Raw genomic sequence first — 24,420 nt, forward strand, 5'->3', positions numbered from 1 at the left:
GTTTGTGAACTCATCCTCTCCATCAAAGATAATAAAACTCTTTGCCAGCAAATCCAGATTTGGTTTCAAGCTACAACAAATAGAAACTTCAGATGATCCTCTCTTTGGTCTCACACAATGAACTCCTGTCAAGTGATGAACAGCTTCAGAAATGATGAAAAGAGAAAAGAGACTAGAAAACTCAGTACCGAATCTGGATTTTTCATTCTGAAAATACCATGATGAAAACTGAAGGGGGAGATCTGTTGCTTCAATGGAAGCACGCTGAGATGGGGGAGAGCAGAGTGCCCCCAGCGTTTTCCCTGCTGAGCCTGTGGAGACCATCTCAGAAAGGGTTAATAAGCAGAGGAATTGTTGTTCCATGGGGATCCTCATGCAGCTGCTCCCCACACCAGTGACACCCTGCTAGCACCAGACTTGCTTGGGCTGGGCAGAGATGCTCAGCTAAACTCCTCCTAAATGAATGAGTTCAGGCTTCAAAATAAACTTGAATGCACACACTCAGAATAAAGGCACTTTGATCACTGCTGGTAACCTCTAATACAGCCCTAATCCTGGTTTATGAACAAGTCCATTCCTTGAAATTACCAAGAAAAATTTCTATTGGGAACCAGTGCAAAAGAAGTGAGAAATGAAAACAAAAACAGATCTCATTTCCCATAGACACTGAAAAATTATGTCTGCTTTAGAAAACAATATTAATAATATTTAATTTTCAAGAAGATAAAGATGGTTAGAGTTCAAGTTCTATTACTGGACAAAGACTGAAGACGTTCTGAGATTATTTCTTTTGTTCCCTTTTAAGAAATAAAGAGCAAAGGTATTCTCTTTTTTTGTCTGAGAAGTGCCACTTTTCCAAAGAGTACTGATTTTATTTTCAGAGTAGCTTCAGTCAAGAGACCTTAATAGAAAGAAACACAACTATGGAAAACTGCATCCAGGCATCCTTCGTATTTCAAAGCAAAATGGGATAGAATTAAAGAGCAAAAAATTAAACCTCTTGCTTGCTACACTCTTCTTATTTTGTGTCTCTGTGGGAAGAGAATGACAGATGGAAGTATAAAGTGTGTTTACTCCTATCGGGCCTTTGATATGCAAATACTTGTTCTGAAAGAATGTGAAATTCACTGACCAGCAGACATCCCCTCCGAAGAGGAGCATCACAACCTTAGGGAGAAGAGAGAGATAAACACTCCTTGGCAAATGCATTCTGAACACTGACTACGGCAAGCTCTGCCACAACACTCTCCCAGGGGAATTATTATGTTTTGAAATGTAATGTCCTGACAATATTTAAATGTAAAAAAGTGAAATATCTCAGGGATGCTGCTAATAAATAAAATGCATTCACTCATTTGTCCCTGTTTTTCAATCTCACAAATCTGCCTGCTGTAATTCTGCAGGGAAGCCAAAACAGTTTTCAAATACACTCACGATCTGTTTTTCACATGTACAAAAAAACCCCAACAGTTTTGCCCCCTTTCCACCTTGCTACAGCACAGTCTGGATGCAGAATGAATGCTCCAAGGTCAGAGAACAGCAGTGTAGTAACATTTCAGACCAAATAAAAACTACTTTAAGACATGTAGCAGGGGCTAAAAGTAATATTTTTAAGTTGATGACTTTAATAGGGTACTAAAATGGTAAAGCTCAAAACAACACCACCGACCCCCTGTATATTCAGTATATTCAAACTACACAGTCTATTGATTCTTAAAGCATTTTAAGGATTCATTGCATTTTCCCACTGTCACTAGCACAGAAGTCTAATGAAGAAAAATAGAAGGTTTCTTTCAAGTTATCCCTTTTTCAAGATACCTGCCACAGCTAATTGCTCACAGTAGAATTAAGATCATGCAATTCTCTCAGGCACAAATCCTTTTTGAGAAAAAGAGCCACATATTATTGCTGCAATAGCTTTATGGTGGACTTCTCTCAGGAATGACAGCCATTGTAACCATTTGACTGTTCCTCAGAACGCCCATGGTTTGTATCTCTGCTGAAGTCTTCTGGATAAACAAAATAACCCCTCAACAAACAAATAAACTCCACAAAAGTCAACGACAAAGCACTAAGTCCCTTCAGAAGGGGAAAATAAAGAAGTTGCAGAAAGACCCAGGAGAATCTGTCTGGAAAAGTAAAAGTGCTGATGCTCTCAAAGTTAAAGCAAAAAACTAAACACTACTTGAGTATCTTTATGTTACTACCACTCACTGGTACATTTACAGAAGATTTCATTGTGCCCTTGTCCTTGATGTTCAGGTTAAATTGCTCTGCTGCTACTGTTAACACTTAGGTAAAGAAGGATAAGGTGTAAGTATAAAGAGCCAATCAAATACCAATTACTTAAATTGCTTCCATAGTAGCTACACTGTGGGCTTTTTTGGATGCAGGCAACTGTAAAAACTACTGAAGACAGAGATTTAGTCAAAAATCAATAGGTTGTTTTATAGCCACTGAGCCTTCAGTTCTTTCAGGTTTACCTAATTTATTCCTAAAGTGTAGCAAAGTCCACAAATCAGAAACAAAGATAAGTTTTACAGCTTTCTCTTGAAGAAAAATCTTTTATTATACAAGTCTTTTCTAACTAACTTTAAATATTACTGCCCAATAGATTTCACCATTGCTTATTATTTCTTATAAATTAAATTACTTTTATTGCTAAGAAGACTGGATGCTACTTCAGGGAAAAAAAAACCAAACCAAAACCAACCAACCACAACTCACAAACAACAATAACCAAAAAAACCCTATGAAAACTTGAGAATTTTGAAATGAGAGCTTTCACATTGTGGATAAAAACACTTCTTTCCAATCACAAAATTTCACAACACATTTACAAAGCAAGAGTTCCTAGATACGTGCAAAAGAGTCAGTACCACATTTAGGAATCCTTGTATGGACACTGCAGCACCAGTAAAAAGAGGTGAAAAGACTGGAAAATGTTTAAAAGGTATGTTGACAATGTAAGAGAACTTAGGCACTGGTACAAGAGTAGTAAGATATCAGAGAGTGTTTCATCTGTGGGTCTTTTTCTCTTACAATACTGCCACACAAATTGATTCCAATTCAACACTCATGGGATAAGAGCAATCTCAAGGCTGCCTTTTAAAATGATGATGTTAGTTTGGGATCATTAGACTAGGCAATGTATTTTATGAAAATATATCATTTTATCCAGACAGCTTACGCACATTTTTACTTCACAGTTTAAAGGATATGGTGAATAGCATGACCTGTGTTTTTAAAACAACAGCATATGTCCACAGAGAGCAATCTGAAAATTACTTGCAGATTTTTACATTTATATTGTCATTAAATTTTACAGCAACCCACCCGTGCTCAAGGTAGTTGTTGCAAAAAAAGTCTTCTCATTTAGTTAGGCCACCTCCTCCCTTAGAGGAGGAATTCAGTTTAAGCAAGGTTTCTCTACTCACAGGGGTTTGTGTTATGGCATTTTTTAAACACATCACAAAGTTATTTCTAAGTTTAAAAATGCCACAAAATAATCCAACAGAATGTGTCAGCATAAAACAGCCTCAACTCTTAGAGTAGATTTTCCTGGCAACTTTGCTTCATATATTGCACATTTATACTAAAAAAAAAAAAAACCAACAAACAAACAACAAACAAAAGCCTAAAACAAAGCACCCACTTCTATGGAGAAGTGCTGCACAGGTATTAAATTTCAATAGTAGAAGATTATGGAGCTATAAAGTTGATGACTAGATTTTTTTTTTCCTGATGTATTAACAATTACTTGGCCAAGCACTGACTTGTTTCCTATTTGCATGACCTTAATGGAAGTTAGCCACTATTTTCCTTTGGAAACTACAGACCTTTCACTCACTACCCCCAAACTGCATCATCATCCCATCCCCACATTAATTTTAAAAATCTCATCAGGATGAGAACCCAGAGCTGCTAATGATTAAATGATTTGATATTGAAAATTCTGAGTTTAGTGTGTAGTGTTTCCACAAGCACAAACCAGCATTTATCTCTGGAAGTTCTAAACAGCCTCTTAAAAACTCCACAGGCCAGAAGAAGTATATTTCAATAATTATCTGCAAATCTACCTCATGTCTAACTTGAAATTCATGATTTGTTTATATTAACAATATATACAGACTTCATCCTCTTCTGCTGTAATTGTTTAGCTGTTTTTAGTTTATTTGGAGACTCTTCACTAAATATTTGGATTTTCATCGATTATTAAAAAGTTTCAAACATGAAATTTTATTTCAAACTTTTAGTCACCTGATCAAGTCGAAGAAACAATGTAGCCCACAAAACCCAAAACAATTGAAGTGAAATGCTTAAAAAAAACCTCACCAAACAAACATGAACGCCTCAAACCCCAAATACTAATGCCTTGTGATTAGAATCTGATTTTCTGACAAAAGTTAAACATTTTGTGTGATTGCAGTAAGGACAAAAAAAAAAAATCCAACATACTTGGAAGGCTTTTAAAATGGAGAATTTCTAATTTTTTTTTCCACTATCAGTTTACATAATGTTTCATAGGAAAAGAATATAGAAGGGGTAAAAAAATTCTGATCAATCTAAATTTTCCTCCAGAACTTTCTTCTGGGGAGAATTCAGGTCTTTGAGAATTGAAAAAGACTTTTTGAAAAATGAAATTCCTTCACAGAATTTCTCTAACAGGATTTAACATGATCTGCTAACTGGGTATATGATATTAAACATTAGGCAAAATGGTAATAATTCCTAGTTTACCAAGAGAAATACAAACAGCAGTAATTAAATGTATTATTAACTTACTGCATGTCAAAGAATCCCTATTCAGATCTTGAAAAGAAAAATGTACATTTCCTCATAATCTGGGATTTGCCTTTCCTGGTCACCTAAATGCTACAAACCAACCCTGTCTCCAGGCATTCCACTTGGACTCTCCACAGGGTCTTTACCACCTCCTGACTTTTTACATTTTTTCTGTTAAACGAGGTGGAAATTTTATTCTGCCTTAAAATAATAATAAAAAAAGTTTACATCTTTTATTCCAGTCTCTCACCCCACAATGACTCCAGACAAGTTCTCACTATCCTTATGAGGGCATCTTGAACACACACGTGTGTAAATATTAAATTACATTAAAAATTGCGGTTTCTTAAATAGTGATTAAAAATAATTGCGTGAAAAACTGTAAGAGGCAAATATGATGAAGAATATTACCACAAGCATGACCTATAAATATTCACCAAATGAAATATGTACTTCTGGACACTGGACTAGTCATTAAATTTGGGAAGGGTTGTTGCCTGCCTGTACTCCCCCACCCCCCAATTTCTTTCTGAACTACCATTACACACAGATGCTAGTATGTAAAATTCTGCATATATTGAAATAACTCTTTAATATGATTTTTCAGTTCTTCCATCCCGACTGCTCAGCTTCTCCTTGAAGATTGGTTTACAGTAAAATTGAAATCTACATTTTGATTCTGCATAAAAGATAGACTGCTATTAAATTCACTGTTCCACAGGGACTTTATTAGGGCTGCTACTGAACTGTGCATCATTTTAATTAGAATTAACACTTTCATCTTGTTTATGAATATATGTAAGATAAGCTTTGAAATATTAAACATCTGGGAATACAGTCAAGCTGTCACAGCAAAATTAAGACATTTCACATCCATAACTATTATTATATAATGGCCAGATACCAAATAACTAAACATTCATTGTTAGCATTTGGAGTATAATCTCTCTATGCATACATTTCCATGTCCTTTGGGAATTTATTCATGCTTTGATCAGTATCCCTTTGAAGCAACTTTTCTTTAAAGAGAGACATTTCAAGTGCAGTCCTTGACTGAGTTAGATGTTTCCCTGGTAGGTATGAGACCTGTTTTACATAATTTATTCTGCTGTTAGCACACACATCCCTAGATACACAGCTAGAACAGCACAAGCTCACTGCAGCACGTTGGTTCCCAAGGATCACCTTCCCTTGCTGGGATATTTACTTTGCAGGATAGAAGGATTCAATAGGCTCAACAGCCCAGAATATCCAGGTCAGCAACCTCAGAAAACTCAAGGTTCTTCCCAGCAGAATATTCTCCTGGGATCTGATGGGACTCCTAAAAGTAGAATTAAGGGGGGTGAAAGCTAATCCAAATAAACAAAAACAAAAAAAAAACAAACAAAAACAAACAAACAAAAAAATCACATAAAACCTTTCAAGGGAGAACTTGAGCACATCTACTGAAACACTACAGGACTGTGAGACATGTCAAACAGTAAATCTTTGTTAATTTAGATCTACAGTTTCTTGCTCAGAATTGGCATCCAAAACTGAGGTAGCTGACATTCTAGAGTTCCAGTTACTGATCCTCCCCTCCTGCCAAGAGCCCTAAAAGTTTTCCAATAGCAGTGCAGCTCAAAAGCCAAGCCATGTCCTTGATTCCTCTTGAAACTACTGAGTTGCAAGATGGAAAAATCTCTAAGTGATGCCTCCATTTTCACGGGAGTTTTTCTTCCTTTCCCTTTTCTCTTATACAAAGGTGTCAGTCATAAATTTTGTCATTTACAATACTGCTTTTGCCATCCATTTATTTTGCTTTTCCTATTTAAGCGTGTGAGTAGCCTCCAAAGTGCTTTGCCCAAAAAAAGCTTCACATGACGCAAATTTTGGTTGGTGCATATTCTGAGAACTTTTTGAATAACATTGTCCTTAAAATCGAAATTATTCTGTGATGCAGAATGACCTTATAGCCTATGTAAGTTTTTCTAAGACAACTGATATTAATTTTTTAATATTATTCCCCACCTTAAGATTCAGGAAAAGGCAAAGCGTGTTGGCTAAAGGAAACCTTAGCTTATTTACATTATTACTGAGACTAGCATAAAGCAAATTTAGTTCAAGTTTTTTAAACATCCACATACCTTCTTTTGTATTCAGGACAAAGCTCCTGAGAAATCTCTCTGTGCATTCACTGCTGCTTGTGATTCCTAGGCCATGCCACGCCAGAGAAAACCTCTTATTGATCACTTCTGAAATTCTGTTTCTCAGCACAAATGTTTTAATAATTGACTGAATAAAGTGATGCTAAACATCTATGGGAACAGTTTCATTACAGAACATGCTTTATGCCTTATTTGTGAATGTGTTACTGATTAATAACCTGCCTCAGAGAAAGTACTGGTGATTTTCTTCAGATTTTGGATTTCCACTTCATGAGTTCTCAAAGGGGACAATCTATATTGAAATGATAACTATATTCTAAAATGTTTCAATTATTTCAAAGCATAAATTTAGGTGCTTTTGCTCAGAAGACTAAGGAAAACAATCTTCAAAAAGAAAAAAAAAATCTAATTTCTAGATTTTGAGAATTTCTGAGCCAGTGTATTACATATGTTATAATCTGTTATAGATATTATAATTATATAATTAGAATTACATATATTCTACAATTTGAGTCAGATTTCTTATTGAAAAAATTCACAATCTACCGTAGCATAAAAGCTTGGAAACTTTCACTGAGAACTATGACTAAAATTTTTTCTCTTAGCTTATATTAATTTTTCAGGGCTCCAACAGGAATAACAACAATGCTAGAAACTGAATTTTATAAGACAAATATATCAAGCCCTTATTATGCCAGAACTGTTATTCTACTATAAGAAATGGCCATGGAAATCTTTAAAGCAGTGCACACAGTTTTGTTCCTCTGGAAATTAGCGGCCAAGGTTTTGTTGCAGCTTCCTCACAAAGGATTTCTCTTTCACAACTTTTAACAAATTCCACGAGTAGCACAAGGCATTTTGTATTCCACAAGTGTTATCAGGGCTTTAAAAGTGAAGCATTACAGTTTTACTCTCCTCCATTTTGGTCACACAAGACCTCCTCCAAACTCAGATGTACATTTTCAGCACACTGAGGAAACCCATATGCTGAGGATATATTCAGCCAGAAAAAAACCCTCACCACACTTCTCTTCCAGCTGCAGGAAAAGCTCCTCAGCTGTAGGAAGATGCAAGCAACCAATGCTGAAATTTTACATTCAGTAAATACAGCAGGCCAAGGGTTTCACTCAAACAAAACTCACCTCCATTCAATATACTTGATTGGTGAAACACTTAAGGTTGATCAGGTGTAAAGTGGAATGAACATCTTCCAAGGCAAATTAATGTGAAATGTTTGAACTGAAGCTTCAGTTACTGACTCCCAGAAGAAGAGAAAAAAAAACCAAAAAACCAGAAATTGAGAAAAAAATAAAAAGCTTCATTACCCAAGAATGGAGTGGCACAGTTTCTGATAGTGTCCCTAGGATGTGACACACATTTTGAGGACAAATCCTATGACAGTGAGGGACACAGGACAATAACACAGTCAGTGCATTCCTTCTTCCCCTCCTGCACTACAGCATCCAAGCTGCCAGTCCTCCTGCTTTTTGGCAGCACAGGAGAAACTTCCAGTTAAAAAAAGACTAACAGTTTTACAATGTACTTACTCCACATACAGTTGAATAGATGTACAGATACACTTGTATTTATATTTTCTGTACAAGTTAAAACAGTTTGTTCCAATTAATACCACAATTTTTCCGTGTGGCCATCACTGCAGTGCACTTCTTTCAGCAGAGCAAGAGCAAATACCTAATTTACTGTGGGCTGCTGCTAATGTCAAATCATGCAGCTCTGTTACCAAGTCACACAACAACAGCAAAATCAATCCCTGCAGTCCCTTGGACAATTTTTGTCTACTGTTTATCAAGGATAGCTGGTAGGATCAATATCCAGCAATATTCACTAGCACAAAACCTGAGGCAAGACACACTTGAGTTATCAGCATGCTTTTGTTGCTGAAGTTTCATGTCTGCGTGTACAAACAGAAAATATTGAAGTTTTTCAGTTTGAAACTCGCTATTTAACCTCAGCTGGCTTCCCTGTTCTGCTATCAAGGCAGGTTTCTATTCAATGCACATTTCAGTATCAGAGTAAAACCAGCAATTTCCAACATTAATTCAGTTTGCAAACAATAAGTTTTCTATTTATGCATAATTTATTTAGGTGCAGTTACAAAATCAAGGCTTTGATTTGAATTTTTACAGTGAAATACTCTGGAAACCAGGTTACAGTGGCTATTGTAAGGTTTGTTATTTGCTCAAAATAATGCAGGTATGACGTGACAAGAATGTGCAAACTTTGATCATTTATTATCCCTGGAGTTTCCTTACTATGTAAAATCAAATGTAAAGGGTTTTTATTTTTTATTTTTTTGTTCTTTAAATCCTTACTTCTGAAGCAGCAACCCTTTTCAGCTGTTTTATTAGACTTTTTGTGTTACAATTTGTCCAGCTGAACAATCAGCAGATGGCTGTAAATTAAGAAAAAAAGGGTTGGTTGTGAGCTACAATGTGAATTTATACAGCACAGATATTTTTCCGGCTGTTAACTTAGGCAGCAATTGAAGACAGGTACTTAATTCCGAGCACTTTGTTGCACTAAAAAAAAAAAAAAAAACAAACAAAAAACCAAACCAAAAAGACACCCTCCCCCTGCAAAATCCCCTCAAATCAGTAACTAACTTAAATATCCACATTTTAAGGCACTGAAAAGAAGATACAAAAATGCTACAATTAAAAAAAAAATCCAAACAAATGAAAACACAACAAATCAACCCCAAACCAGAAACAGTCATCAAAACAACCCAAAAGCATTGAAAAAAAGGTGAAATTACTGAATAAAGCCACATCAGATCTCTCCAGATTGGTACAACTTACTAAAAATTCATCCTTCTGACAGTAACATCCCATCCATGCCACAGTTCACCATCCCTCATTTACTTCCTATTTCAGCCAGGCAACAGTGCTATTTTTAATTCATACTAACTGCAAGCCTTAAAGACAAAATGTTTTTTGTTGTACAAGTGGAAAAAAGTAAAAATGAAAGAGATACAGCCTGAAATAGCTTGGCACATGACCTGCCATTTAGAAATTAAAACCAGGATATAAGAACAGAAAAGTGCCACCAGTAGCATCAGAAATGTCCCCTCAGAACAGTGAGTAATTTACATTTTTTTCTACTGCAAATACTCTTTTTTCCTAATGTATACAGGCCTTGAGTTCAGTTTTCCCATATGCTAGCAGCTGGAAGTGGTTAAATATATTCAGAAACTTTGAACAGATCAATATCAATTACTTTTCTATATTCTTACCTATAGATTTGCTATTATCCCCAACTTCTATTTTTTTCCCCATCCTTGTTCTTTGATTCTACAAAAAACAATTTTTTAGCAGTTCCACCTAAGAACTGAATCTGGAATTGACAAATCAAAACTCAACTTTATCTGTATTTAGAATTGAAAGTTAAAATTTGTATTGAGTGTTCACAGATGTGCAGCCTTACATAGGCTAAAGAGGACGTTTTCCAGTGAAAAATATGTATCACAAATAATCACAAAGGTTTCAAGTGCTATGACTGAAACGGTGAAATCTAAAGCTCTTCAGACAGACATAAATTTAAAATAAACCATCATTGCCTAAACACAGGAAAAACGTGTCAAGTCCTTTCAGAGCAGTCACAAAGTTAAGAATATGTTATAAATTTCATTAAACATATGGCTGTTTACCAAAAAAATTTGACCAATAAGTCAGATACTATTAAAAAAACAACTAATCAAAAGCAACTATTTAAATTATCTCAATGAGAGAACAAAGCAGAGAGGATTGTGATTGCTCTATTCTGCAGAGACAAAATTGTCAGTGGATCCTCTTAGATTTTCACTCATTCAGCATCTTTGACAAACTTTTGTTTCTGGCTGACAGGAAACAGAAATTCGAAATTTTACCCCTTGTATCTTAGGGATCTACTCCAGCACAAGTGAACAGTGCCAGCTCTGCTGCGGGAAGGACTCTGGTGGAAAGGTTTTCCCTCAAAAAGATAATTTGTAGCCATAGAAGATTTTGTATTTAATCTCCTTTTGTCCCTTTTTTGTAATCAAAAACCTTTCTATGCTTCTCCTTTAAAGATGCTTCCTTCAGTGCTTGGTAAAGAGTCGATCTCATGAACAAATAAACACGTGGAAGAAAACCCAAAAGGAACCTTACACAATGTAACTGAAACTTGCAGCTCCAAAGCACTTTATTCCCCTCTTTTCCTGTTTTGAGTCTAGCACACAGGTAATTAAGCATGACTGCAACATGAACTGCTTGGTCTCCCACTAACAAAGCCACACTACTGGGCCATATATGAGGAGGGGAATAGTGAATAGTTGAAAAATGAGAGGAGTTTCCTATTGGATCAGATGGAAGGGCTGAAGAAAGATCAGCTGCCAAAGCAGAAATCCTAACACTGAAACATTACCACAACTTCAAGTGATGAATAATGGAAAGAAGTGTTTGTTCAATTAAAAACTCCATGTGCTCAGGCATTAGTATCCCTAGGAAGTGTTGTTCAGTCAACTCAAGGTCAGAAGATTTGAATTTTACATTTTTACTTGTTATTCCATTTGTCTCAATTAAAATAAACCAGGTGAGTCTGTCGGTGCCTGTTGTTTTACATTTTTAACACTTAGCATTGCTTCAGCTGCACCAAATATACTTCACTTAGGAAGTTGTGGCTTCCTAAGAATATTCCTCAAGAAGAATCAAATTTTTATGGCTGGTGAACTACACTTCTGCACTGTGTTTGATTGGTTAGGACTAAAGTAAAATGTGAAATTACTATAATAATTAGTATTTGCTATATATAATTGAATTTTTCTTTGCAATTAATTCCTAACCTTGAGTAATTCAGATAAGTTTTGGTAAATCATTAAAAAGTCAAACTTCAGTTAACAGTCATCCAATTATTTCTGTATCATGCCCAAACAGAACTGAACCATTATGGTTAAGTTTAGAAAAGGCTCCTCTGTCATGATTGTTTGCTCCTATGTAAAAAACTTTCACCAAAGTCCTGATATGACCTGTATATATTATACATTTGCTAAATTTAGCACAACTCATATCTTGGGCTGACATTCAGAGAACAGAGAGTATTGAACATGCCACTTTTAATTGTTGTTTACCAGAATCCTGTGCAGCATCTCCTCCTTCTAAACTGCAACTTGGTAATGGGGCTGGTGTCAATGAATTAGCAAAAGCAGCAGTTCATATCAGAGCCATTTCTGATCAGCATTGCCAAATTACTGCTTCCAATTTATTCATTATGCCTGAAGATACAGAAGAACATGTGGATGATGCTGTTATTCCAGGATTTTGAGGGAGAAGTCTTGAAAAGTAGATTCAAATCAAAGACTGAGAGATTGTTTACATAGTAAATTTAGAGAAGGTTGGTATATTCCAGATTATCTCAATAAAAATGTAGAGAACACACAAATACCTGGGAATCTCCTGCAGTCAATGCCACTTCCCCCCCCTCCCGACTTCTGAAAGGAAGACAGTCCCAAATAGTGAAAAAATTCCTATTAATATGCCTCTGAACTAACTAGACATTTGGGTATACATTTAACAGGTATGGATATTTTCAATCCAGCTGGGAATTCTTCTCAGACACTTTGGCTCTGAAATGATGCTTTTAAAAGAAAATGCAATGGTTAGGGAATACACTTAGAAATCCACAGATAAGGAGAGAGATGCATAAATCTGACAGATATTGAAATAATCGAAATGTTGCCAGTTAGAAAAGCAGGTAAATGAGATTTAGGCATCTGAAAATAACCTATGATTTTAAACATCAGCAGTAAAACTGATCAAAGACTGGTTTTATTCCCACTCTTGCTGCTTTGCAAAATGATGAGCAATGACAAAGGCAGAATATACTTCCTTATGCCATTTAGTATTTTGTAAATAGGGAGTCTGTATCTCCACAAATATCAAAACATAAATTTATTCTTTAAATTCTGTGACAATAAGCCATATTTGCCATGGAGTGCTTATTCCCCACTGAGCCACAGGCTGGGGTATAAAAAATTTGACACCACGTGTAAATAGGAAAAATATACTCAGGTATCAGCAAGTATTGCCCACCACCCGATTATTTTTCAGAACAGACTTCAAAATGCAAAATTGTTAATCTGACTGTTTTTCATGCAGAAGAAAGGAACTGTTCTCTCCTGAGTAGGTCACAGATTATGCCTGCACAAAGCACTGACAACGATGCAAAACACTTTCAAGACTGATTTACAAAGGGAGAGGCAAAAGGGCTTTGGGTTGGGGTTTTGGGGAAAATATGAATATTTTATAAATATAGATCAGGTCTTACCAGGCTAAGATAGAGTAGCTTCTGCTCTTCCCCCACCTAGTCCCCCACTCTCTGCTTCTCCGAAAAGAAGCTCAATGTACATTTTAAAAAATTTCCCCTCAGAGACTTAGAAATGTTCAGGTATTTTTTAAATTTAATGGGTATTAAAGAGTTTGCTCAGGACTTAATGACAAGCAACAACTCTTTTAAACTCTGAATTTGCCAAGAAGCAAAGTCTCAAACAGAACAAAAAGGCTGTCTGAAAGATGCCTATCAACACACATATCATGGTTCAGTTCACACCACTCAACAGCCACACTGAAAACATCCCATTGTACAAAGGCATTCCCAGCTGTCCAAATATGCATTTCCACCACCAGCTCTGGCACAAACGTGGCCATCCTGAACAGGAACCCTTCCACTCATGGTTTATACACTGCAGAGTGGGAACTACAGAAATTAAATTGTGCTCTTTTAGTTATGAAAGCATTTCATATGAAATGCAGTTGGGCTTGCCTTGAGCATGATATTCACAAGCAAGACAAATGTACTCTGAAAAACTGTCAGGAAGAAAAATAGTACAAATATTTAGATTCACTGTAGAAGATTAAATGGACAACATCCAACTATAAATATTATTTCAAAGCATGTGGAAGCTCTATTAGATTAGAATTTTCTAAACTAGTAAGTTGTAATTCTTGGGGCAAATAGATAAGAATAGGCAAAAACTCATGGCTTTGGGTACTCCATTTCACTTGGAAGGTCCTGCTCAGCAGATCAGATGGCCAGTTTTATAAACCAGTAGAGTCAATGTACTGGAGAAAACATTTCTGTAGACTTTGACTGCTGGCTGTATTGCTTACATACAGATCTAGCTTATGACTCACTTGCATAATGGACAGGAATTCATTCAGCATTAAAGTTTCAGAGAAAAAAATCCTTATCTCATTAAGAGAGAAACCTTTTGACCTCATGTGCAATTTTAGGCTGGCTTCCAATAATGGCATTGGCAACACTGTATCTTTGCAACCAGTGTATTTTGATAATTAATGCCAGCAAGATCAGACAACAAAGTGAATTTCATTTTCTGATTACAGTGCATAGAGCTTTTAATGCTCTCTATTATCCAAGGTTGCCGTGCAGCTTGCCTAACACCATCTAGTCTGAGAAATTCTTGAGCAAAATAGCAGAGTCATTTTGGTAAAGGATGGATATGGACTCCCTCTCCCCCTTTTTGCTACAAAGCCAAAGTTGAACCACAGCAGACAGCCTCAGCAGCCACTGTGATATCATTGTTCACAACCATTACTACAGAAAAGCACCTCATTCTCAAGTCATTTTGAAACTATTACAGACAGTGGAAGAGAATATGATAGTATACGACTTCTAAAAATTAAAAAAACAAGAAAAGTCAAACAGTGTTTGCTTACCATGGCAGGAACCATCCAGCTCTTCATATCCCACAGTGCAGATGCATCGTCCCAGAGGCACCAGCCAATCCCCATCTGCCCCACAATACAATTTTGGGGTGTCCCGTTCCTCGGCGCTCTTCACGCAGGAACCCCGGACCTCCACCAAGGAGGAAGAATCCACCCTTGGGATGGTGTCAGGAAACATGGCCAAATTCCGGACCGTGAAAGGGCACTTCTTGTAATAGACACGGACTGACACCAAGGCAATGCACGCTCCAATGTCCTGAAAAGCGAGATAAAATCCCTTCTTGCTGATCGGCCCCACTTCGCGAACTTCCGTGTTGAGCTTGAGGATTCGGTCGCCCAAGTCCATCTGGGTAAAGCTCTCATCGGCAGCTATGGTATCGATTTTAGTGTACTGGTTTGGCTTGAATTTTACTCCATGGGGCTCATCTGACTCCATGTAGTAGAGATTGAAGGTTTCCTTGCAGGTCCCCAGCACCCAGGGAATGCTGTTGCAGTCCCTCAGGGTGAACTTCATCTCCACGTAGATTTTCTGCGCGGCGTCGCGGGACACCCAGTTGGTTTGCAGCCAGTTGTTCTGGTTGGGTTCCATCACATTGCACACCTGGTAGGTGTGAATGGGACGGTTGTGTTCATCCATTTCAGTGATGGCATCCCACTGAAAAGAAACAGAAGTGTCTGAAAGCCAGGAAAAATATGTATTATGCATATGCATGCACACCCATGTGCCCTGTATATGCACCTATGGCTTAATTATGAATAATTACTTCAAGTTTAGTGGAAAGACAGTAGTTAAAAGAAGATAACCACAGAACATCACACAAGTTTGATTTCAGAAACTCCACATTAAATTTCTATTAATAAAAAGATTTAATAGAAAATTACTGGGGCCTAGCAAAGGAGGAAATACAGGCCATGTTTATATTTTATAGATATATGGCTCTCCATATACTTTCTATCAAAGGCTCACCAAACACTTTATATATAATCTGCTACTCCAAAAGATTACCAACATCCCAAAAAGAGCTTCAATATAACTGAATCAACTTTCTACTGAGCAGTCAATGTAGCACTAGAGAGGGATTTTTTAAATTCAAAACACAGAACTATTTATAGTTCTGTATACAAAAACGTTGTTCCTCATCAGAAGTTTTAGCTTGGCTTTTTGATGTACTGATCCACTGGGGTAGAAGCAGCAGGAAAGAAAACCAAAACAAGAACCAAAACCAACCAACATTAAAGTCACATTTAATTGAAGATATGCTGTATACTCCCAGAGAGGTCTCAAAAAGAAAAAAGAACCAAAAACCTACCAAACTCTCCACCACACCAAACAGAATTGTTAAATAAACAAACATTAAAACATTGTTTAAAAAACAATGTTATTTTTAAAATACAGAAGAGCTTTTTAAGTGGGCATAGGGCAGCTTAAAATAAAACCCTCAACATGCTACTGCTTCTTAAAATTATTAAGAAAGAAAACAATATCCAAAATATCCTCCTCTTACCGGGCAATTCTCTTCAGAAATATTTATATATTCACTCTGAATCAATATCTCAATTTGAACTTAGAAATTAAAGCCCTAAAGTTAGCTGTTAACTGTGCAGTTAATAGTATAAACCTATTAGTTCTGTAAGAAAGTAAAGGCTCAGCACTTCAATAAGTGGTTTCAAAGAATAAAACAAAATGGATTGATCAAACACGGACAGGGCTTTAGTTCATTCAAAGCAGATCTCTCATGCTTTGTGCCTGTGCCTTTCCACTGTGCTCCCAGACAGCCTGCTGAGATCTCCCTTTCTAGAGGAATTCACCTTTGGGCAAGAAAAATGTTTAAAATCTGCAAAATTTTTTAATAGAACAAGCAGTTTAAACATCATACATATAAAATATTTGGAAAAAGGTTAGCATTGACTATCTCAACCTAGCCATTGCACTGGGCCATTCTGGGTAAGGTATATTTACAAATACAGAGTGTGCTCTTAGGTACCAGTCCCAGATACTGAGTGGAAACAAGGTGACTTCCAACATGCCAAAATGTCATTTTCAGTGCCTGAGAAGTCTGACAGAACTCACTCTGTGGTAGTCTCTGACAGTCTCCCTGCATGAAATCCCTGACCTGACACTCACAAAAGCTGGCAGGGGTTGTCTGGCTTAGACAAGCTGACCATTCAAACCTCCTTCAAACTTCACCCATCCCAATGTGCTGCTTTACTTTCAAAACCTTTGATTACAGTCCTTTCAAATGAGGAAAACGCCTGCTAATGTTAATGAAGGCAGCAGCAGCATAAAGCTAATTCTTAAACTGGGAGTTCCAGGACTTCTGGAAAAGATATGTTAAAAGCATCCTTTGGAGGAAAAGCTTCAAAATTCTAGTTGAACAATGGACTAAACAATAGCATGGCTAAGAGGCTGTATTTTACATGCAGCATGAAGGAGGAGCAAATCACTAAAATGGAAGAACATAACATTTGAAGATTAGTGAAGATTCCAAGATTACTCATCACATCCAAGTATAAAACATAAGACTAAGCTACAAACCACACTGGGATTTTAGTTAAAGTCTCGGCTGTTTCCAGACTGCTAAAAACTACTTTACAACCTCTCATTTTTAAACTTCACTAATATTCAACAGCTGTACAGAGAACACTATTAAGAGCGAACACATAACTTAAATTTGTGTGAGCTATATAATACTGAAGTTTATTTTCATTGATTCCAATTTTTTTTCTATTCTATTTTAAACCAAAACACTGGAGACTTAAAAATCAGCAAGAGCCTTTTAGTACACATCAGTACTGAAAGCTGTTCCAATTAACAGGGGTAGATATATCAAGCAGTTGAAAATATCTACTTCCTAATGAGCTGATATGGAGGTAAACTTCACATGCAGTGAAAGACACCTCTCCCACAAGCTGTCACACTGATTGATGGATTAATATTGAGCTCTTAATCTCAGATAACAGTTATTGAGGCACAGAGCCCAGCAGCAGTCTGGTAACCTGGAATGGCAGTTTTAGAATCCTGCACACCTCAAAATTCTTTATTGATATTTTACCTCATTCGAAGAAAAAAGGGTTACATTGGTTACTTAAGCCCATGACCTCACTCACCAGTTTATGGAAGAAACCCTCTGCTCTTACAAATGCAGCAAAATTTGTATCCTAAGCAGGAAAGTTACCTCACCTTTACACCTATCATTTAATGATAATTCTCTAAAAATGAAGGGTTCTGCATCTGCATCTCAGTGTATCTGAGCTCACCCCTGAACAAGAGAAGGTTTTGGCAGACTTAACATGAACACATTTGGATATCGGGCACACAGTGGCACCCTTGGGAGCCTAATCTACACAAAGCACTTGTTGAGCAAAACACAAGGACAAGCACTGGCTTTCCATGCAGAGCACTGAACAAAGAAGTTGTGCCTGAAAATAACTTGAGATAAGAAACTGGGGAACAAAACCTGTTGACTTCAGCCATCCTGCGTTTTACTACCTGCTAAGATGACACAACTGTTAAGGCAAATCCTCAGTGGTGATAAGTCTTATGCCTATCTGGCAACAAAAGGAAGGTTTCCATTCTAAACTGAGGAACGAATATATAAGGTCGTGCTAGAGAGATCTGGTTTAGTCTCAGCTTCAGCAAGCGAGGTAATTTCAGAGATGGAGTTGTCAACTACTTCTTACACACAAACATAGGCTGACATTTGAAAATTCAGTGAACCTGAACTGTAGAACTGCAATTTCCTGACATATGTATCCCTCATTGCCCACAAACATCCACTTGAGACAGCTCAGGTCACTGTTAAAAAGTCCATCCTATCAAAGGGATGGACTGTGTTTGTTGTACAGAATTGCTACTGTGCTGGAAAAGTCTGAAGAAAGCTGCAAGTATGTCCATGCAACTCATGTACCCAAAACCAGTTAAATAAGCATTTTCTTACTTATCACATCCAATGAGGACAAAAAGAATGCATACAGCGTTTTCTCTAAATTGGTCCTTTTCTTCTACCCCTCTAAATGGTTTACTACTTATTTAGGTCATCCCAGATGTCAGCTGGGAGTCACCTAATGAAATCTACACATGTCGAATACTCTCAGCTGTTCACTCCTGACAATCTTATAGATCCCGTTTCCATGGAAACAAGCGGAACAGTAAAAATAAAGAGCGTTTTAAAAGTTTTTTTTTAAATTCCCTTATACTAATCTCTGGTGAGATGATCTTCACAAAAATGAGATCAGAAAGGCCCAAGTGAGGAAACACCAGAGGAGGACTTGCACTTGGCCTGCACACCTGCCATCTGACAGGGCACATTTACACATCTTGCTGCTGCAGTGACATTCAGGCAAAACCAGCTACACACTACATAACAGAACTGAAAAAAAAGAAACTTATCTCAACATAATGTGCTTAGGAAATGAAAATCTTAAGGCACAGCTGGCATTTATGATGACATCTAAAACAGCAAGGCTGAAGAATATTTAAGAGCTACAGAATTGCTGTAAGTTAAAGGTATTAAGTAAGTATTTTCCCCCTTTCCCACTAACTCATTTTTCTTTGCCTTCACTTTTCCCAAGGTCTACAATTCTGTATGTGAAAACAGGTGCTCAGACCCTCAAAGATGAGTGATAACACTGAACTCTCAAAATATGCCTATTTGAAAAAAAGCAGACAAAATTCCCCAGCTATTTGTATGTCTTAGCAAGTACAAGTTGATACAGCTGGCAAAATAAAGCAGCAACTGAACTACTTATGTTCTTACATTTAAAGTTGAGGTGATTTGAAGTTGCTTAGGGAATGAATAGCAATATGTAGCACAATTTTATTAGCTCTGTAGATCTAAAATGACAATCACAATGCGGGTTTAGAGAAAAATGTGACATCTGTTTTCTATACAGGCATAGAATATGAGAGTAAGAGGGCAAACCCCTCAAAATCTGTGTAAGTAAACATGATTAAAAGGAAATAACAGAATTGAATAAATAGAGAATAGTCAGGACAATATAAACAAGAGAACACAGAAGAGAAAGTTGTTAAAACACTCAAAATAGGTATCCAAAAGTGAGTTGCTTTCCTATTATTACATGAAGCACTGAACAACTGAGAGATGAGCTGCTCCAGGCGATCCAACTCTGCTCTGAAAACTCTTCTGGTTCATATAAATGTTTTCTACAGGCAAGCAAGACCCAGATTTGGTGAGATTTGGGGGATGAACCCTGGAGTTCAAGCGAGACCAACTTCAGATACATGAAACAATTGACTTTCACTTGGGGATTAGCCAGCACAGGACTTTGGGATCAGCAGGCAGAGTAAGACAGCCCTGCTCCAGCTTCGGAGAGTGAATTGGGACTGTTCCAGAAGGAAAGGGCATCAGAGGTCTTGAACAAAGAACTTTGTGCATCTACTAGAAACGATTAAGATGACAAGAAACATATGTACATCTCAAAAATACCTACTCTGATGTAGGGCTCAGGCTAGTGAGGCAATCCATTTATTTGACTGACCAGAATTTAAACAAGAGCATGATAACACACCAATCAAAGAGTTACATATAGAATGATGTTCCTACTGTCTGGACAGGGCAGAGAAAGTATAAAACAGAAGGCAGATAGGATAATACATTATTCCTTCCATAACAGATGATAAAAAAGTTCATTCAGAACAGAACTACAGAAAAAGGGGTAGAAAACCCAAAAGAATTTACACACATATGCATACACATGAAGGCTGTTTATTATAAACTGAAGTATAATTGAAAGCAGCCATCACTATAGAAAATACCTTTCTCCCCAGCACTCTGGAACAAGACCATTGTTTTCCTGAATGCATTATGGACTATAAAAGGCTCAATGACTTGCACCAAGGATCTGCAGTGATGGTGTGCCAAGCTGTAATTTGCTTTTTAAATGAGACACACTAGTAAAACCTCAGCAGGTGGTGAGAGATGCCACAATTCAGTTGTGAAAAGTGCTACTGATCACCTTTCCAGGGGCATCTTATCCCTTTGCAATGCAACACTTCCAATGTATTCAGAATGGAATGGAAAGTGAGAGCAGGAAGTCTACACCTTTTCAAGATACTACAGCTCATAACACCTAACCCTGCTGTGTGCCCTTCAAAAATCTGCCAGTGCACTGTCCCTGGGACCTGCAACAAAGCTCTGCTGGCCTCTGTCTTACAAAAGAAATAATAATAAAAAATACATAACCCAGTGCTTTTACAGGTATCTGCTACTACAATAGAGCTGGGTCTGGCTAATCACAATAGCTATGTGCTACATTTGTCTGCCAGCAGCTGCAGAGTCTGCTGTGATAAAACACAGAATAATACTGATGCTGGCAGGGCAAGGGAAACAAGAGCCCCTCACTTGGCTGAGTGAGATTTATGGGATTACCAAGAACACCTGAAGAATGCAGCAGCTCTAAACATCACCACAGATGTGCTGACACACAGGGATCTGCTGTGGAATAACAGATGTGTGGATGAAAGGATCGAGTTTGGTCACCCAACAGAATCACAGACTGCCTTGGGTTGAAAGGGACTTAAAGATCATCCATGGGCAGGGATTCCTTCCACTATCCCAGGCTGCAGCACCCACAGCTTCTCTGGGCAACCTGTTCTGGTTCCTAACCACCCTCACAGGAAATAATTTCCTCCTAATACCTAATCTAAACCTGCCCTCTTTCAGGGCTTCAGTTTAAAGCCCTTCCCCATTGTCCTATCACTACATTATTAAATGCAGTAGTACATTAGTAAATATGATTAGTAAATGACATGACTCAAAATACAAAAGTGTTAATACTTTCTTCTAATTGGCATAAGACAGAAGGACTGAGAAATAAATTTCAGCTACAAAATAACTAAATCAAACTGTAGGTATAATCCAATCAACTATCACCTGTTTAATAGTAGACGACGACTTATTTGCTGCTGTGTTGGTTCATTTCCTAAATATGGGGAGCTGCAGCAATCCTGGCTCTGCTCTTCCCAGCACCTCCCACACTTGGAGTAACTGGAGCAGAATGTTACAACACTGCTCAGTGAAGCCACTGGGTACTTTGGTAATGCTGCACAATAGCTGTCTGCATCAGCTATGTGGCCTGGGGGACCTTGCCGATCTCCAAAATAGCACAGATAATGTTGTGGTAAGTGTTTGTGTGTCCTCAGGTATTTAGAAACACAGAAAAAGAACGTGGAGGAAGCTTTAAGGAAAAAAACCAAACAAAACAAATAATAAACCTTGAGCAAGCTCTGCATTTCTAGTTTAGAAATTTATACAAATTCAGAGTTTGCCTGTTAATCTTCTTCAGGAGTTTGTGAGCAGCCCTGGGCTGTTACATCATCACTGCATTGGCTCTGAATCATCAAGCCCCTTGGTACCCAAGCTGGGCCATAAACTCCCCTCCTGCCAGACCTGCACTTCCCATGAACTTTAACCCTGCCAATTGGGCTGGCCTGCTGGGAAGCCAGAACAGCTTCAGGGCAGGCAGAGATGCTTGGTAGATTTTCTCAGCTCTCAGTTTGAGAGATGACCTTGTCTGCCCCATGATATAATGCACATACTGAGTAAAATGACTGCTTTTACCACTTAAACTCTTCATAAATTGTGTATTGCATCATATCACAAATCTGACTTGAATGCACAAATTTCCAAATATCAGTTCTGTTTTACTTGCTTTCTCTGCTTTGATTCTACAATTCTGATATTTGAGATTTCCCCTTCAGCAGCAAGAAGATTTTTTGCCTTTGCCATTCCAAGAAGTGGAGGTTTTAAGTGAATAGCACAGAATCCCAGCACACCAGTGGTCCTGGCTGTGTGCACCCACAAAGAGGGCTATGACTCAGAGCTTCCCATTTTCATTGCCTTACTACCCACACTCTGGGGAAAAAAGCATTTCAATACCATTGATGGCAGAAATAGCATAAATACAATTTCAAACTTCAGGTTTTCCCAGTGAAAAGCAGTGGATCTCAGAGGTTTTGGGTTTTTTTATGTAGGCATTGGCATATTTAAATTCTTGCAATTAGCAAGCAGTCAATGAGGTTAATAGGGATGAAGTAGAACCCAGAAGAGTATCTGTCCACTTCTTCCATTTTTCCCCAGTTTTTGCTAAAGTCTACTTTCTTTAAAAAGAAGAAAAAAAATCCTGCCTTTTCTACTACTTATTGAGTTTGTACTAGTCCATTAGTGATTCTAATTGAAATTATACAAATGGAAACAATTAAAAATAATAATTACACAAAGCAGCTACGGAAGGCTTTTCATCTGTGGAGTGCTTTATAAACACTAAGGCATTAATTCAGCCTAAGACATAAAACTAAAGAAGCAAAACTAAAGACATTAAGAGGAAGGTGAAGTGACAGATCAGTGATTTTTACCGGCATGCTGTGTGTCAGGAGCTGGATCAGTGTGGATGCCTGGAGCTGACACTACCCACAGGGGCTGAACTGATGACACTGCAAAGCTCCCCAGCAGCACAACTCTTCCTTTGAGTATTTATTAGTGGGCTCCTTCAGAACCACTCTCCATTTCCCTCCAGCTGTTGTAGTAGAGCCCATTCCTGTGGCACACATCTGGCTGGAATACCTGTGACCAAACTGCTGCTGGAGAACTGAACACTTACATCTTTCATAAATCACTTCCAGCCTCCCACCACCGTCCTAACAAGTGTTATCGCTACCTACAAATAACAAATTCATGGCTTTGTTTTTTCTCAAGCTACTTATCCCTTCCAGGCAGAAGATCAAAAGGGGGAAAACCAAGACTAGAGCTATGTGACTAATTAAAGCACAAACTTAGGCTTGCAAAGGATCATGTTGATATCCTCCAGTGAAAGCCAAAAGCAATGCTCTCATATCCCACCATTCAACTGAGCCTCAAACCTCTGGAAATAAAATCTGAGAGGTGAACAGAAAAAACAATTATTACAAGTGGAGCAAGCTGAATAACAACATCAGTAGCAGCTCAGTTTATATGCATGCAAATTCATAAGCTTGTGCATTTCAGCTACATGCATTACAACCTTACTCATTTTCTAGGTTAAACAGAGCCATGCCAAAAAACTCCAAGGAATAACTTCCATTATAGGTTGCAAACATCCTGAACGAAGTGTCCAAAATGTGCTGAGAAATGAATACATTAAAATGAGAAGCCTACAGTATTTTTAAAGGAAAAAAAAAAAAAAAAAAAAGAGCTATCCATATGAACCTTAGTCTGTGATCTCCAAGGCAGGAATAGAGGGAACACAAAAACACAAACCAAAAAAAAAAAAACCAACAAAACACAAAACAAAACCAAAGGAAAAGAAAACAATTACCAGTGTTTTCCACATCAGTTTATTCATCCTTCCTATGTAATTACTTATTTACTGTAAAGTAGCACTGTCTCCTCGGGGAGCTCAGGCTCAGTCATACTTGTTAAAATGTCCTGGAAGAAAATAACTTTCTGCCCTTCCCCAGTGCTCCTCGCCTTCCTCCCACTTCTGAGTGCACAAATGGAGGGAGCATCAAACTCTTAATGATCCTGTCCTATAAATAGGCTGGCATTAAACCCAACTCATTCACTACAGTTGAGGAGTGCATCATCAAATTAAATTCTCAGACATCTCATTTCTGCATTGTCCTGCATGTGCAAGGAAAACATGTGAACTAGAATAACTCCCATGCTCTTTCAACCTCCCTGATCTCATTACTTGTATTTTCAGCTACATTGAAAGCAATTTTGTGAATCAACTTCTGGCTAATGGGAGAAAGGAGAAAATTTCATTTGAATATT

General features: G+C 37.6%; 1 protein-coding gene across 4 annotated transcripts in view; it reads right to left on the bottom strand.

The window, feature by feature from the left end:
* Positions 1-24,420, bottom strand: part of EPHA6 (EPH receptor A6) — a 369,885-nt gene that overhangs the window by 271,719 nt on the left and 73,746 nt on the right. For all 4 annotated transcript variants that reach the window (XM_088158465.1, XM_014882838.2, XM_088158463.1 and 1 more), the window contains exon 3: positions 14,642-15,305. In XM_088158465.1, the coding sequence (XP_088014591.1) occupies positions 14,642-15,305 (664 nt within the window). The remainder of the gene's footprint in view (positions 1-14,641; positions 15,306-24,420) is intronic.

Source organism: Sturnus vulgaris, chromosome 2 (assembly GCF_052056855.1).
Source record: "Sturnus vulgaris isolate bStuVul1 chromosome 2, bStuVul1.hap1, whole genome shotgun sequence".
Lineage (NCBI taxonomy): Eukaryota > Metazoa > Chordata > Aves > Passeriformes > Sturnidae > Sturnus > Sturnus vulgaris.